General features: G+C 46.4%; 1 protein-coding gene across 1 annotated transcript in view; it reads left to right on the plus strand.

The window, feature by feature from the left end:
- The first annotated feature begins 333 nt into the window (after positions 1–333).
- PHYKPL (5-phosphohydroxy-L-lysine phospho-lyase) overlaps positions 334–17,902 on the plus strand; it is a 508,199-nt gene continuing 490,630 nt past the window's right edge. The window contains exon 1 of the mRNA XM_086931482.1: positions 334–515. Coding sequence (XP_086787608.1) covers positions 451–515 — 65 coding nt within the window. The 5' untranslated portion in view covers positions 334–450. The remainder of the gene's footprint in view (positions 516–17,902) is intronic.

A 17,902-nucleotide genomic window follows, 5' to 3' on the forward strand; every position in this document is an offset into this window, starting at 1 on the left:
TTTCAAGCCTCCTTATTTGCTGTAAGAATAGGTGCACTGTATATATACCAATGTGAAACAGCTAAAAGGGAGATTTTTATTTTAAAGAAAAAAGTTAATTACACTTTTCATTTAACTTTTAGCGCTGTACCGCAAATTTTGAGCTGGGGGAATCTCAAGTAACAGCACTTTTTCTAAAAAAAAATGCAAGTCTATCACCTAAATCGAGAGTCGTTGCAAAAACTCGATTACTTTGGAGTTACGGGGCAAGTTTGCCGTCATCTTCAATGCGTCCAAAACATTACGTCGTCTGGTCTTGTTTCAGACATCTTTTTAAGGGCGGTCGTCGTTGTTTTCGGGGGCGGGGCCACGGGGACAGTATGCAATTCGCTGAATTTTACTTCTGAGTTAGCAAAGAAGCGTATTTTTGTGGTGTTTTTTTTTCACTTTTGGGAATTAAAAAAGGAAAGTATGTCTGTGAGCGAAGAGAGGTACTCTAAATCTGAGACGTTGGAGCTGCGTCGGAAACTCATTGGGTAGGTGATATTGTCTTGTCCCCAATATTACTGCATATATGGCCCCCTTCTCCTGTTTTCCGCCCAGTGCTGACCAGACCCTTAATGCACAAGAATTTTCCACTGCCTTACGATTTCATGAATCGGTAATGATTAGCATGTGAGGGGGAAAGTATAGAGCAGACAGTGATAGCTTAATATTTTGATTTGTTTTTACACCACTATACATATAATGCAAATCAAAATTGAATAAAGAAATACTTGGTTTTAGGAGATCCCTTTTTGCTTTGTATCCCGCATATATATATACACATTGTACATTTGCTGAGAGATGCATGCATATGAGTTGCCGGGGGATGTGTTTATGTTTACGATTATAGTTACAGTTTGTATCATAGCTTGAACCAGTACCTAATTAAGATGTTCCCATTTTTGTAAACAAATAAAAAGGTGTTTCTTGCTGTCACTTTTCAAACTGTTTATGTAGCGCCAGAGTTCAAGTTGAAGCAACATTCAACCTTCTTAGGCTTGAAGCTCCGACGATAAATTAAAGTTCCACCAACACTAAATCCTTGGGTCCTGTATGTTTTCTCTAATCCTTCCCCAAAGCAGCTTCTATTGAGTGTGGAGTTTGGGGCGAACTTCTCCCTTGTGCCCCGATCTAGTGCGCACCCCGTGGCCCCGCCGTTCGGTTGAGAAAATTGGTACAAATCAGGTTATGACATTTTAAATAGTTTCAGTTCAAATAGTGCTAATTGTATTAGTTTAAAATCAAGTACAAGACGTACAGTCTCAACACAATAAACATGGTAAAAATAGCAAAATAGAATTTATGTTCATTATATTTGGATCATGTTGGACACAGTGGGAATGTAAGTCTAAACGTTCCAAAGTAACTGCAGAAAACTACGCTCTATTTACCAAAACTGAAATGTATTTTCTTTATCTAGTGATTTTCGTGGGCACAAAGGCAACTCCTTTAGATTCTGTTGCTGTAAATACATTTATTGGCGGACCATAGTGTCACGTCGCCGACCCTCACAAACCACGCAGGAGACAGGAAGGTTATGGTAGGCAATTCCTTTATTGCGACAACAGCATCTTGGTGTAGCGTGCCCTGTGCCCTGACCTCTTGCCCCGAGGTCCTGATCCCGCTGCCCTCATCCCCGCCCCTGACTGGATGTGGTGTCCGGTGTCCCTGTCCCCAAGCCCTGAGTCCCCTGGGTCTTAGTGCCATCGTGTGGGCACGACATCTCCCCCTTTGTTGCAAACAAAAGTTATTTGCCAACTGTTCCATGGCTCACATCAGTGATGGAGAAAACGTGGAAGTAAAGAGAGAGAGAGAGAGAGAGATAGAGAGAGAGATGTGATGTGGCTGACATTCCTTTACATCTCTGCGATCAGTCTCTTGGTCTTTTTGCATTCTCTCCTTGGTCGTTGTTCTCCGACCTCTGGTGTTGGATCTTCCTGCAATGTCTCTCTGGTCTCTTCTTGCTTTGGCATCTCTGTTTCTTCTTCTGTTTTTACTGCCTTAAAGTGGGAGCTGTTTCTAGTGATCTGGCGTTGGCCGGCTGAGGCTGGGATCATGGGCCCATTCACCTTCACCACTTGTACTGGTTCCCTTGCAAATGCGCTGTTTGACTTTTTCACCTGCCGCTGTTTCACAAACACCATGTCTCCTTCCTCTATATTTTGGTTTGTTGCATGTCTTCTTTGATCCGCGTATTCTTTCATCTTTGCCTTCTGCCCCTTGTCTTTGCTGGCGATGTCTTCCTGGTCCACTTTTTTTTCTTCTTTTATCTGTGGTAGTCGTGTTCTGCTCACTCGCCCTAGTACCAATTCAGCGGGACATCTTCCAGTGAAACTGTGGGGCGTGTTCCGATAGTCCCTAAGTACCTGGTATAGGGCTTGTCCAATTGATATTTCTGTTATTTTTGCTCTTTGCACCGCCTTTTTGATGGTCCCCATGAACCTCTCCGCCATCCCATTTGCTTGCGGCCACAGGGGGGTTATGCGTCTGTGATGTATGCCATGATTCTCTTGAACTCTTCGCCTGAGAACGGTGGGCCAATATCTGTGGCGAACCCCATGCCGCAAAGATGTCATCCAACACAGGCAGTGTTGCGTTCGCAGACGTCGACGACACTGGCTTTACAATGGGGAACCTTGAGTATTCGTCGATCACTACTAGGAAGTAGTTTCATGTTTCTAGGGGCCCATAGAAGTCCGCGGCCAGCTCCGTCCACACCGCATTTGGTAGTGGAGACATTTTTAGTTGTTCCGGTCTTGAAGGTGGCCCTATTATTTGACATACATGACACTTTGTTACCATTTCTTCCACCATGCTGCCAAGTCCCGGGAACCACACCTTTTCCCTCAGCATCTTTTTTGTGGCCACCATGCCCAGGTGTGACTCGTGTGCCAGTTCCACTGTCCTTCTTCTCAGCGTTTGGGGCATCACTATTCTCGTGCCTCTCATTACTGTTCCGTTTTCACATTCTGATAGTTCCTCGTTTATTCTTTTGAATGCCAGCAGTTCTTCTTTGTCTACTCCTTTGTCTACGTACATGTTACTATTCACGTGCCTCCATTGTTGAGCTTTGTTGATCCTCATCGCCTCTTGCATGGTGTCGTCCTGTCTCGTTGCTTGTTCCAGTTCACTCACTGTTATTGTCGCGGGTGTACTGAGTTTCAGTGCAAAATTTAAGTACTCTTCTGCCATTGTGGTCACTTGGGAGTTTTGTGGTAGTGGGTGTCTTGACACGTAGTCTGCTGGATTTTGCTCTTCGCCTGGCTTGTGGATGATTTTGAAATTGTAGTCCATGAGCCTGATTCCCCATCTTTCTATTCTTGGCGGTATCTTTGCATTCGGGTTGCCATATATTGTGATCAGGGCCTGATGATCCGTTACGATCGTGAACGGTTTTCCGTACACGAACATGTGGTAGTGTTCACAGGCCCACACTACCGCCAGACTCTCTTTTTCAGGTTGTGAGTATCCTTTTTCAACATCTGTCAGACTCTTGCTCCCATATGCGACGATGTGTCTTGGGGAATTTCTCCAAGGTTGATGTTGCGCTAGAATTGCTCCCAAACCCACGGGGCTTGCATCCACTGTCAACTCTGTGCATAGTTTCGGGTTGAAATAGGCCAGATGATCCACTGCTGTCACTGCCTTTCTTATCTCCTCGAACCTTTTTTCACATTCACTGGTCCATCGAACATTTTGTCCCTGTTTCGTCAGCTCTCTCAGCGGTGCACTGACGGTGGCAAAGTCCTTGATGTAGCGCGAGCAGTAGCTCGCTAACCCCAGAAACGATCTCACTTCTGCCACGTCTGTGGGCTTCTTTGCCTTTTCCAAAGTTTCCACCTTGCTGTGGTCTGGCCGCATTCCTTTTTTGGAAAAAATGTGACCGAAGAACACCAGCTCATTGCGCCCCAGTTCACATTTTCCTTCATTCAGCGTTAAGCCTGCTTCCTCTAGGTGTGAGCACACCTCTCTTAGGGCGGTGTCGTGTTCTTCATCTGATTTGCCGAACACCAGGATATCATCACTGTAATTCAGGCTGTTCTTGACAGGCCTGATGACTTGACGAATTGTTTCTTGCAATATTTCCGCAGCTGACGAGATCCTGAAGCTCAGGCGCTTGTATCTAAATAACCCCAGGTGGGTGGAGAATGTCGTAATATACCGCGATTGAGGGTCAAGTTCCAACTGGTGGTAGCCCTTGCATAGATCCAGCTTTGAAAATCTTCTTGTACCCGTGAGACAGCTGATCATATCATCTAGGTGTGGGCCTGGGTGTCGCTCCCGTTCGATTGCCTTGTTTGGAATCCTCATGTCCACGCATATTCTTATTTTTGATTTGTCTTTCTTTGAGACGGCCACGATGGGTGACACCCACGGTGTCGGTCCATCTGCTGGTTCTATGATGTCCTGATTTAGGAGGGCTTTCAGCTCTTCTTCCACTTGTGGTTGTAGATGTATGGGCACCCTTCTGTGATGTTGCGCAACCGGTCTCACCGTTTCATCAATGTGTAATGTTATCTGTCGACCTTTCAGTTTTCCTAATCCCTCTATCAGTTTTGGATATTCTTTTAAAATGTTCTTTTTTTTCTGCCATGTGATACGTCATTTCCATCAGTCCCATCACTTGTGCTGTGACGTTGCTCAACAAACATGGCGCGGGGATGTCTCCTTTGAGTACATGTATCTGCTCCATTAGCCTTTGATCCTTGTACCTTAATTCTTCCTTGAATTTCCCCAGGTTGATCACTGGTCTCTTTGCCCCCCACGTGAAGACTTTCACTCGTGATGGCTTCAAAATCGGCTTTATTTTCATTTTTTCATACTCCGAAACACACATAATGTTGCATGTTGCACCACTGTCCAAAACAAAAGTGGCATCATGTGGCCCCACTTTTATTGTTACCGACTCCGTTTTCCTTATCTTTTTCTTGTCTACCAGGCATATTGTTTCATTGCACTCTTCCTAATCGTCTTCTGAGTCCGTGGTGACCTCTGTCATGAGGTACAGGCACTCTGTTTTCTCTTCTTCATATTCTTCCCCTGACTCTGCGGATGAACTTCTCATTCCAGTCTCGACATGCCTGATGTGTCTCCTCGTCGACATTCTTCCTCTGCTCGTTCTTCCCCGGTTGTTCCTGAACTGTGCTCCTCGACACACGCTTGCGTAGTGGTCTCTCTCGTTGCATTTTCTGCACGTCTGGCCAAATGCGGGGCATTGTCCTCGGTGTGGGAACTCTAGTCCACATCTGTAGCATGTTCCTTCTTGCGGCTTCCTTGCTGCCTGGTCCCCTCTGTCTTGTCTCCAGTTTCCTGTTTTGCTGTTGCTCGCCATTCGATGAATTTGCTCCCCACCTCTTCCTTTGCCACGTTCCATCACTTGTGCGTGTGTTGTTGCTCGCGCTTCCGCCCTCCCAAGTGCGAGGATGTTCTCTAGAGCTATCGGTTCTTTTAGTATTCTTGTTCGGAATTCTATGTCCCGAGAACCTGTGATTATAAGTAATCGTATGGCCTGCTCATTGTCGAATTTATCAAATTTACAGTGAGTCACTAGTTTCCTCAACCTTGTTGCGAAATCGTCTAGTGATTCCTCAGCTTGTTGGAAAGCAATCGTGAAGCTGTATCTCCCAAAATCCACATTTCTTTGCGGGTCAAACTTGTCTGTTAGACATATTATTAGTTTGTCATAGCTGTCAATTTCTTTGGTTGGCAGTGTCACCATCAGGTCCTCCACCTCATCGCCCACTAGATTTAGAAACAGTCCTTGTTTCTTTGCTACTGTGACATCTGTTGCCTCTGCATAATTTTCAAAACGTCTGAGCCATTTCTCCCATCTTATCCCTGTTTGCAGTTCGGACAGGCTGAATGGCAGTGGTCTTCTATATTGCGCGCTTGGTTTTGGGTCTGCCATCTCTAGTTTCTGCTTCTTATTATTTTTCTCTTTCCTTTTTGTCTTTGGCTTGTCTTTTATTTCCTTCTTTGTTTCCTTTGTTGAATTTGCTGCTTTTATTTTATTTTGTTGTTCTCTATTTCCTTTATTTGGCCCTTTCCTGCTTTATTGTGTCTTCTATTTTGCTTCTTTAGGTGTTTTATTGCTAATACCAGCACTTTCTCTATCAAAATCGATCTCTTCCTGACCTTAAGATGGCCGCCGAGCCTTTCTGGCTTCTTATTGGTCTATTTGCCTGTTTCTAAAATGGCCGCCGGTGGTCTCGCGGGACTTCGCGTCCACTCACAGTGCTGCCTGACTCCAAAATGGCCGCCGTGTGCGTTCTCGATTCCTATTGGCTCTCGCGCCTGACCCCAAAATGGCCGCTGAGACTCTCGCGAGAGCTCGCGCTGCCTTCTCCACTTCAACCCTTTAATTTCGCGCTCTTTGCTAGGAGCTTACCGGAGGGGTCGCTGGGTCGCTTCTCTTCCCTGTTCTTCCTGCAGCGATCGGGGTGGGCTCCCGTGTCGCTGCTGTTTCCTTGATGTCGCTGTACTCCTGCACTCCTTTCTCTGGTCACGACGCGATCCAGGGTGGGCTCCTGGTTAAAATCGCAATTTCTTCACGTCTGACGATTCCGATCCGGCTTCGTCGCCAGTTGTTACGTCGCCGACCCTCACAAACCACGCAAGAGACAGGAAGGTTATGGTAGGCAATTCCTTTATTGCGACAACAGCATCTTGGTGTAGCGTGCCCTGTGCCCTGACCTCTTGCCCCGAGGTCCTGAACCCGACTGCCCTCATCCCCTCCCCTGACCGGATGTGGTGTTCGGTGTCCCTGTCCCCAAGCCCTGAGTCCCCAGGGTCTTAGTGCCATCGTGTGGGCACGACACATAGTCTTTTGCATGAACCCCTCACACCCAGTGGACTAGGTAGTCAGAGCTCACTGCCACGTGGAGTGTAAATATGTTTTTATCCCCAGGTGATGAGCACATTTATCGATCTCTCGCTGCCATGTTTCCATTCAGTCCAAAGCATCTTAATGCCTGTAAAATTCAGTTCTAACCTTTCAAACAGGAGTCACTTTAAGCATGAATGTAACGAGCTAGTGACTATCCATTGGTGCTCTGGAACCTATTTTAAACTCATTTACATTCTCACGGACACCATCTAGTCCCAGTCATCCATGTCTCTGCTCTTTTTCACCAAGGCCAGATAGATAAAAGGAGGTTTAGGAGGAAAAAGGGCGACTAAAAGGCTTGTTAGGTCAGTGTGCCCTCACCCACACCTCCCATAGTGCGGAATCTTGGTCCACAACGCCATTTCTTACCTAGGAGTGAAGCACGCTTGGGCCGACGCAAGCGCACAGAACCTGAGAGACACTGTCATTATGGCTACAACTCCTACTTAAAGAAGGATCCAGGCTTTGAGCATGACCCACGTTATAGATGGAGAAGCCCATTCCCAGCACCCACTTCATCACCGAGGTGAAACCTAAAAAGTTTCCTAGATGATGTAATTGTTCCTCTTTAAAATGCGTATTACCAAAGTCTAAACGTGTGAAGCACAGTACTGTTACTATTGCCTAACTCGTTGTTACTTATTTCATCAACCATAGAACTTTGGAAACCTAATATGGCCACAATGAAGTTTGGACTTTTAACCTTCAGGTTGCTTGCAGATTTCCACAATATGGTAATTAATAAATCTGCTGGTCAATTGTATCTAGTGTTAAGATAGTTTGGTGTGTAAATGCACGCTACAGAGATATAGGCATATTCAGAAAGCCATCATCTATCAACCACCAATGTAAAGACTATATTTATAATTATAAGTAGCAATGATCTTTGTGAATACTAGGCATGCAAGGAAGAGGACGTAAAGGGATTAAAATATAAATACATTAAAGCAAGCTGAAAGTAGACCTGTAGTAGAATCTCTATAATTTATATAGTTCACTGAATATACCCCACCTATCTTCATGCAAACGTCTTTGATTGTTATGGGATGAGTTATTCTTTCATTTCTGGACAAACTTTCTATACCCATAATCCATTTTTATTCTTAGAGCAACAAATTACCAGTGGCTGAGATTAATTTGAGCATTCCATCCATCACTTTTTGGTATACTTTAGTGTGTCGTCCTACGTGGGATGGGTATGCCTAGACGTAAGTCCCGTGCACAGTGTCACTGGAACCTAGCTGTACGCCGCTGATGAGGCCATAATTAGGGCGAAACTGGTCCTGGGTTGCTTGTGTTCCAGTACAGGGAGGACCTGGCTTGGCAGTTTGGGCTGGACTGTTCACATTGAAGCAGAGTCAATACTGAATTGCATATAGCTGGGTCCATACTGAATAACAATGGATTGGGACACTGCCCGAGTAATTACCAGTGGCTGAGATTAATTCAAGCATTCCATTTTTTTATACTCTGATATGCAAGTAGGAATCCTCCCAGAGGAGTAAAAGCCAGCCCCATGCCCCAGGCACATTTGCAATCCAGGCAGGCAACAAAATTAGGTAGTCGAGAGGCAGGGCCGGCTTCAGGGAAGTGCGTCTGGTACAGTCGCACTGGGCGCTGACCTGTGGAGGGGGGCACAGTGTTTAGCAATATCTTATGATAGGAGAGATGAGGGGCACTTTTGCAGGTGGAAGGGAGAGAATCCGAGGAGGCGGTCATGGGACATAGAGGCGCCAAAAGTGATTGTCGCACTGGGCGCCACCAGCGCTAATGACGGCCCTGTCAAGAGGCATAAACCTCCAGAAGGTTAGCCACATCCCTAGAGTGCGCTCCCTGTTCTTTACAGCCAAAGAAGGTTTCAGGCCATTTTTAAAGGTGTCAGAATAGAGACTTCTGGGTAGAAAAGGTGGCACACTCCTCAGAAAGTTGACACCTTAGGTGGGGATTAGCCACTGGGGCTAGTAGCCCATTGGTTACTAGCACCCACCCTCTAACACCACTAAATCTAGGATTTAAGAGACTCCTTTGGCACCAGAACCTTAGATCTGATGAACTTGCAACTAAAGGACAAAGAAGAGACCCTAGTCTGCGATGTCAGGACCTGCACAAACTGTACCTGTGGCAACCACCCTGCAACGGATGTACCATGTTACAACGCATACCATTACAACTACCTACCATTACAACGCGACCATTACAACGCATACCATTACAACGCATAGCGCTTAGAGGTGCTGGATAGTGGTAAGTATAATTTACTATTCCAACTCCAGTCCCCGTGGACACTAGGGAAGGTGTTGGATAGTAAATTATACTTACTCCCTATCCTAGAGCGCCCCCCAGCGCAATGCGTTGTAATGGTATGCGTTGTAAAAGTTGCGTTGTAATAGTAGGTAGTTGTAAAAGTTGCGTTGTAACAGGTGTATACCCCCTGCAACTGCATGATTGGGAATTGTCCTGGACCAAGACCTGTTCCAAAGGAAAGAGGAACCCCTCTGCAAGCCAAAGGCAACTCCAGAACTCCTTTGGACTAGAGGTACTAGTCGCCTACTGCCTGCAGGCAAGAACCACTCCCGAAACCAAGGACTCAATGGCCAGCGGGTCTGCCTAGGGAATCGCCCAAAGGTAAATGGTCTGGTACATTGGGGGAAACATAGTCCTGACCTCCAGCAAGTTTCAGGCAGCTACCATTTTTATCCGGACTCCAGCACGTCTAAGTGACTGAAGGCTTAGCTTGTGGCTGGCTACCCAGGCTTGTTGGTGGACAGTCTGGCTACCACCACCTTTATTTGACGGTGTGCCTCAAGGGAACCCTGCAATATCTTCAACCTGACGCTTCCTTGGGCCCTTTGTCGAAAGTTTGAATCCTCTTCCTGACCAGCACAGTTCAAGTGGTAAAAGCAGCAACGCTGCTCCTGGTCTTCAGTGCCAGGGACAGCCAGGACAACTCTGCACCCAGACCATATGAGCCAGTTCCATAACTCTGGTTATACTTATCAGATTTTGTTAGTTTTGGTACCTAAATTTATATAAAAACCTGCTTTATTTTTATAAATTGATGTTTCATTTCTTTTGAGTCTTTGCAGTTACTTATCTCCATGTTGGTACTCTGAAATGCTCATCGCATATTCCTCTAGTAAAGTGTAACTGCCCTGTTCCATGCTACCAGGACTGAGCTAGGAATTTATTAGTGTGAATCCAAAGGAGCTATTTGGGGTAACGTGAGAGTATTGCATAGTAAAGCCTAACCAGCCTCACTGCATAATACTTTACTTTCCTACACCGGCAAGCACTGACCAAAGAGAAGCAAGGAAATAAATGACGATGAAGCCTGCCAATGGTAAGTGGGGCTCTAAACTCCTTTTTAGATTGTTTTTCAAGTTAGCAAAATGTCTCACAGTCGACCGAGCATGCGGTGTCTCAAGCAAGACCTAAAAAAGAGTACCTTTATTCTACCAGTGGAAGCTCCTCAAATCAGAACACCCTGACCCCAAAATTCTCCTGGGTGGGGCAAACATAAGAATAGAGAGGAACATTTATCACCTTAAAATTAACACTGCCATTGAGAGAACATTGAATATTCTATTATTTATTTTTGGGTATGTGCTATGTATTAATGTTCTTTTAGCTGTGGTTACTTGCTTGTTTTATTTGTGTGAGGTCATAAGCATAGAATTTGGTGTCTAAGTTATAGTTGCATGGCTATTGTCCGAGTTATGGATTTCGGAGGCAACCATCATTAGCAAATGTCTAGGGGTTTTGGTGTTAGTTTATAACCATAAGGGTTTTGGTTGTAGTTTGTAACGATAAGTGTACTTTAACTGTATTTTGTTTAAAGGAATGTCTGAAGTTTTTTAAAGATACGTTAAGGTGTTCCCAAGTCTAACCATAACTTCGCTGTAACCATGATTTGTTTGTATTTTTTATAGTAAATATCTGGGTTTTTAGGGCTTTCAAGCGAAGCAAAGCGAAAAAGCCCTTTTGGTAGGGCTTCAAAAATGGGCCTGGAAATTCCACACAGCTCGTGTGTTTTATTTCCTAGTTATATTTTGATTGGGCTTTGAGTGCGTGTTGTTTTTAAACAGAACACGCAATAGGCCATAGGCAGTCGCGTAGGTCCGCCTATGGCCTATTGGTGTCTGTTACGTGCACCAAAGCCCATATGTCTTCGGCCGCGATAATTGAACACATATGCTCGCAGTGGCGCGCGCGCGCACCACTCCCGAGCTCTTCACACGGGCCGTGAAGGTTACAGGTGCCCGGACGAGCTTTAATATAAGAGAACGTGAGTAAGATACAAAAATAGAGAGTAAATTGTAAATGCATACATTTCATACACAGAGCACATAAACAGTGCAAATCTCTAATAACACAGACTCACATTGCCCCAAAACATTTTTTTCGAACTCATTGGCACCAGCCCTTGTATTTCATTTTCTCTCATGCGTCAATCACCTTATTTAATGGTATTTCCACCGCCATTCGGCACCCGACCCCCCCCCCCCCTAATTTCTCCACCTCCTTCCTATGCATAATTAAAGGCTCCACGAAAAATGCGGGCCCTCTGCGCCAAATCCACTCTGACGACAGTGGCGTGTCCCCGCGCACTACTAAAGGGCTCACTCCAAGCCAGTCATATCGGAAACTCTCGCAAGCTGCACAAAAAGGGACAAGTAAAATGTAGCTGTCATTTTATAATGCAGTTGTCATTTATAAATGAACAGAGCTGCGCTGCACTACCTTAATACCGACCCCGTGTGTTAACTCACTTCATTGCGGACTGTAGCGGCTCGGAGCGGGTAGGCTTCAGGGGAGAGGGCTGGTGACGCACGAGCTCTTCTGCACGTGAACTACATGTGTGCCCGGGGGTTCTTTGCTGTAACACCGCGCAGCCGAAGCAGTGCATTGTGTAGTGCCAACTGTGACACTGCACGATGTGCAGCGCCAATCGTCATACTGCCAAGTGCCAGGAGTGACAGTGTGAACTGCTACCTGTGACACTGCAAAGCGTTACAACTAGTAAGGTGACACTGTAGCGCTAGCTTTACCCAGTGCAGCCCCACCAGCAGTGTAACTGTGATCCTGCACAGCGCTAGCAGTGACAGGTGAAGCACCAGCATCTGGCACATTGGGGTCCAGTTGTGAGTCTGTGGCAGTGTTCAGCCCCAGCAGGGGTACTCATCGCTGCATAACGCCAACAGTGACAGGGCGCCACTGTATATCACCAGCACTAGCGCCGTGCAGTCACATCTGCATATCACCAGCACTAGCGCCGTGCAGGGTCAGCGTGATATCGTGGTGTGTGCAGTGCTAGGCTCTCAAGATGAAGTGTTACCAATAGTACTGTGACACTGCAGCGCTGGCAGTGACCCAGTCCAGTGTAGCTCCAGCAGTGATACTATGCAGTGCAACAGCGAGCCAGTAGTGCCATATGAAGCACCAGCATTAATAACGTTCAGTGCCAGCTGTAGGTCTGTGGCAGTGTGCAGCACCAGCAGCTAGAACAGTGGATTTGCAGCGCCAACTATGGATCTGACCGTATGTAGCGCCAACAGTAACATTATGCCACTGCCTAGTGTCAGCAGTAGCACACTTGCAGCGCAACTAGGGCCAGATGTAGGTAAATCTCAATTACCGATTCTTAAATACCGAATTTTACCAATTCGGTATTCATGAATCGGTAAATGAGATGTAGGTAAAAAATCGGTATTTTTTTACCGAATTGGTAAAATTCGGTATCGGACTTTCGGCATTTACCGAATCTGTATTTACCGAATCGGTATTCCCCATTCATTCCAATGGGCCAAAAGGCCCATAGGAATGAATGGGAAATACCAATTCGGTAAATACAAAAGAAAACAGCCAATCAGGTGCTACCACCCTCCCCCCTCCCTACCAGGAAGTGGCTACACAGGCTGCTGCAACTAATTAGAAGCTTCTGGAGAGGCAGTTGGAGCAGAGAGACTGGGAGCAGCAGCAGAAAGAGTTTGTGCAGTTTAAAACCTGTAAAATGGCAACCACCAAAGACACAGAGCAGCCAGAGAGGAAGAGAAAGGTGAAATTCAGCAGCATGGAGCTACAGGTCCTTGTGGAGGAGGTGGTGAAGGTGCACCACAAACTCTTCGGCAGGCAGTCCCTCACTGTGGCTGAATCTGCCAAAAGGAAGATTTGGCAGGATAATACGGAATTTTATATATAATGATAATACGGAATTTTATATAGCGCGAACAGCTACCTCACAAGGAGGTGTGCCGGCGCAGAAGAGAACAGAGTTAACCCAGAGGACTGAGTGGGGGTGTTTAGCATGGTTGTGTGAAGAGCCAAGTCTTTAGCAGTTGCTTAAAGCAATTTTCGGAGGGGGCCTGCTGAATTTCTGGAGGCAAGGTGTTCCACAGTGTCGTAACATTTGCCGAGAAAGTTCGACCCCCCCAGCCGAGCCCTATTTACTCGTGGAACGGCAAGTCGAATGCGGCAATTGGAGCGAAGCGCACGGGCCTGGGAGTATCTTGGGAGCCCAGTTTTCAGATACTTGGGGCAGGTGCCAAACAGAGATCTAAAGGCCAGTATGAGTGCCTTAAATTTGATTCTGCTGGCAACTGGCAGCCAGTGCAGTGATCGAAGATACGGAGAGACTGAATGCTTAAAAGGGATTCGCATTAACAGTCTTGCAGCCGCATTTTGGACCAGCTGGAGTTTCTGAATTAGGTATTGAGGTAATCCCAGATAGAGGCCGTTAGCGTAATCCAGCCTAGGTGTCACTGTGGCATGGATTACTGTTTTCCGGCAGCTCTCATGGAGAAGTCTCAGGATCTTGCGCGGATTCCTAAGCTTACTCAAGCAACAGCCAACTACTTGATGAATATGCGAGGTAAAGGACAGACTGTCATCCCACCGCACTCCCAAGTTTTTTGCCGTTTGGCTGGGTAAGGGGGCTTGTCCCATCTCCGCTGGCCACCAGAACTCTGATGGTGGAGGGGGGCCTTTACCAAAAAAGATCACTTCTGTTTTATTAGCAATATATTATTATTAGATATACTGCACAAAGTCAATGCTGTGGGAGTGACCACCAGAGACACGGAGGACTTGAAAAAAAGGTTCTATGACCTGAGGAGCCTCACAAAAAAGAAATTGGCAGACCACCACAAACAGGCATTGAAAACTGGTGGAGGAAAGAACACAACAGCCCTCCTCACTGACCTGGAGGAGATGGTGGCCTCAACTTTGGAGCTAGAAAGCGTCTGCGGACTGGGAGAAGTGGACACCTCAGCCAAAGCTGCAAGCAGAAAAGGTAAGATGCATGCACAGCAATCCCCCTCACACCCTCATCCTTACCTCACCCCTTGAAGCTAAGTGACCCCAGTCCAGGTGTGCCAGCACTATACAGTAGCAATGCATCATGGGATATGTAGTCAGTTAATGAAAGACCATGTCATGCAGCACAGCAACCACCCAGTCAGGCAAATTATTGCAGACATAATGAAGGGCAGGCAACATGTACATTGTGCAAATTAAAAAGATTTAATTGTAGTGGCTGTGAGACATTTGCGCTCAGCTGATATACGCTCATATGTCCACAGGTCACACATCCAGAAGGCAGTCACAGGAGACTGAAGGCATGGCACCCGAGAGGGATGAAAGTCAGGAGCCAGGTCCCAGTGCATCACAGGACACAGGTGTACCGAGTAGCCAGCCTCCTTCCCAAGACCCTGAAACAACTCAAGACTTGCAGGCATCCCCACGACGTTCGCAGTCCCCTCTGTTAATGTCTTCACCAGACATGCCAGCATCACTGCATGTTAAAACACCTGCAGCACAACCAAGCAGGAGGCATGTCGTTGCACCACTGATAGAAATGGACACATCTGCCAGTGAAATGGAGGTGGAAGACACACACACCTTGCCTGGAGATGATATCTCTGCCACACTGCAGTCCAGTGCAGAGGTTGTCCGTAGTAGCACTAGACGCCGCAGAGTCCAACAAAGGAGTGTAGGTGCACGTGGGGAGGGGTCCAGTGTGTTCCAAGGTCTGGAGGGGAGCATGGTGAGGATCCAGAGGATGCAGGGGAAGGCCATCATGTCCTGTCAACGCCAAATGCGCAACCTGAATAGCAATATGGAAGAAATAGGGAAGGGCATCAGGGAACTGGTGGAAGTGAACAAGAACATGGCTACAGGGATACATGAAATGACACAATCGGTGCAGCTACTGTGCACCAAACTGGACACAGAAATTGCATTGAGGCGCAGGGAGAAGCAGCGTGCACAGCAAAACAACAAAGCAATTCACCGCCTGGCCACAGCCACATCCCTGCTATGCAGGCGCAGCATAAACAATCAGGAGTGTTTGACGCAAAACAGCAATGAGGTGACAAGGGGCATAGCCAGGATGACCGGTGCTCTTGAGGCGCTAATAAATACCCAAACAGCACAAACTGCTGCTACTGATGTGCCAGAGAGTGAAGGGAGCACAAGTAGGAGCAGCATGGCAAGCTCCCATGGTGTAGAGACAAGGAGGAGCAGCAGGCGACAAGGTGAGGCTACAGAGCAAACGCCCGGCGAACACAGTGAGCCACATACATCTGGCGCTACTAAGCGTGGACGCAAATGAACAGTTAATGTTATGGGGAAGTGACCCAGGACTTACAATTTCGAAAGTTTAGAGTTTGTGTTGCACATTTGTGCCTAGATACCTGCGTAGTGACTACATTAAACTACGTTGGGTGCATATTCCACCTGTCTATGTCTCTTTACTTACTTAGAAAAAGTTGCGTGTGACCTCTTCCCGTCTGTGTCTGCCATCTGTTGGTGTTGCATGTCCAGCTGTGTGTGGGTCAAGCAGAGCTTGGTGATCATCATGGTCCTCAAAATCTGATAATTCCACTTCTGTGCCCTTTTTAACTGCAAGGTTGTGCAACATGGCACAGGCAGCAATGATTTTACAGCAGGTGATGGGGGTATACTGCCTGACACCTCCACTCTTATGCAGACACCTGAACCTGCTCTTCCATATACCAAAGGTACGCTCCACAATATTTCTTGTGCTCTTGTGGGCCCTGTTATATCTTCTTTGGCTGGGTGTTGAGGGGTTGAGGTAGGGGGTGAGGATGAAGGAGCGGAGGACATATGCACTGTCCCCTAAAAGGAAATGGGAGTACATTACTTACATGCATACATGTACTTCTTTATGCAATAGGTGTTAATGTGGTCGCACACTGTGTCTTACCTAGTAGGTATCCTTCACCAAATTCCCCTGCTGTCAGCCGTGCATAGATACCGCTGTTTTGGAATATGTAGGAGTCGTGGGTACTCCCAGGAAATTTTGCCACGAGGTCAGTGATGGCGCACTTGGCATTGCAGATCACCTGCACATTGATGGGGTGGGTGGACTTTCTATTCCTATATATGTATTCGTGGCAGCAGGGGGACATATGGGAATGTGGGTGCCATCAATGCACCCAATGACATTGGGGAAATGCACCATCAGATAAAAGTCAGTTTTTGTTTGGAGCAGTTGAGCATGGGTTTCAGGGAAAGTTATATAGTGGTCCATTCTCTGTACAATGGCGTCAAGGAATTTGTGGAAAAAGCGTGACAGGCTGCTCTGGGTCACCCCACCAACCGCAGCAACAACACTCTGGAAACTCCCTGACGCAAGCAGGTGTAGGCTGCACAGCACCTGCACGTGGGGTGGAATGGCGTGCGCCCTTGGGGTAGTGTCCTCAACAGTGGGTGGAGGTCCCTGATGAGGTCCAAGATGGTGTCTGGGTGCAACCTGTACCTCTGGAGAATCTCTGGCTCTGTGAGCATGAACAAGGTGATCCTCTGTCTGTAGACCTGCTCCTGTCTCAGCCATTCCCTCTCTCCTTCCTCCTGTAGCCGTAGCCGCCGCCGCCTCGCAATGACCTAGAATGCCGCCATTGTGAAAATAATATTGCATTTTGGGTCCTTTTTTTATAGGCTGCACCTGGTTACCACCTGATTTCAATCCATGGTAAATACAGACTCTTAAATACCAAATTTCAAGCAAATTCGGTATTTCAGAGCCTACCTACATCTCAATATTCAATTTTGCCACTTCTTATTCACCGATTCGGTATATTTACCGATTCAGTAAATTTACTGATTCGCAAACTGTTGCGATTCGGTAAAATTACTGATTCGGTTAATTTACCGATTCGGAATGTTTACCGAATCGGTAACTTTACCGATTCGGTAAATTTACTGATTTGGACGATTTTCAGTCCCCTACATCCCAAATGCCTAATACCGGTCGGTAACGGCCGAAATTTGGTAATTTCGGCCGTTACCGACCGGTATTTGGCATCCTACATCTGGCCGCTAGTGAGATTGAAGCGCTGTGTTAGGCCAGCGATGGGTGGACACTCCCTTCCTTTCGGCAGAAACCTCCTCAGAGCTCTCTGCAGACTTGCAGCGCGCTGCAGGGGCCAGCGGGAGCCCGTCATCCTTGACGCAGAGACTGGCGATGGGCGATGCCACCATTTCTCAGGGAGGGATTTTTTGCTCCCCCGATTCTGTGCCTTCCTGTTTCCGGCCACTGCCCAACATATATCAGGGGAACAGGACGAGGCTCGGGAGGAACAACGCATGGCACTGCCAGTGAAATGGGGAAAACAAACCAGGCTTTAGACGTTTACAAAAAATACACATGCACAAACAGGCCATCATCCCTGCTATTATTATTGTCATCATTACCCTTATTATCGAACATCAACAAAAGAACGATATGGAAGAGTGTTAATAATGGCAAGATCATTATTTCTACACTTACTATTAATAATAATATTATTATTTGCATAAAATACAAGTGTTATTAACAGTAAGGATGTGATTGTTGTTATTCCTGTTATAATAATCATTATGATCACTTTCTGGTTAATAGTAATAACGAAAATAATAATAATATTAATAATAATAATAATAATACCTGTATTGTTACTATTATTATTATTACTCTTAATAATATTATTATAA

The sequence above is a fragment of the Lissotriton vulgaris genome, chromosome 7 (genome assembly GCF_964263255.1).
Source record: "Lissotriton vulgaris chromosome 7, aLisVul1.2, whole genome shotgun sequence".
In the NCBI taxonomy this organism is placed as follows: domain Eukaryota; kingdom Metazoa; phylum Chordata; class Amphibia; order Caudata; family Salamandridae; genus Lissotriton; species Lissotriton vulgaris.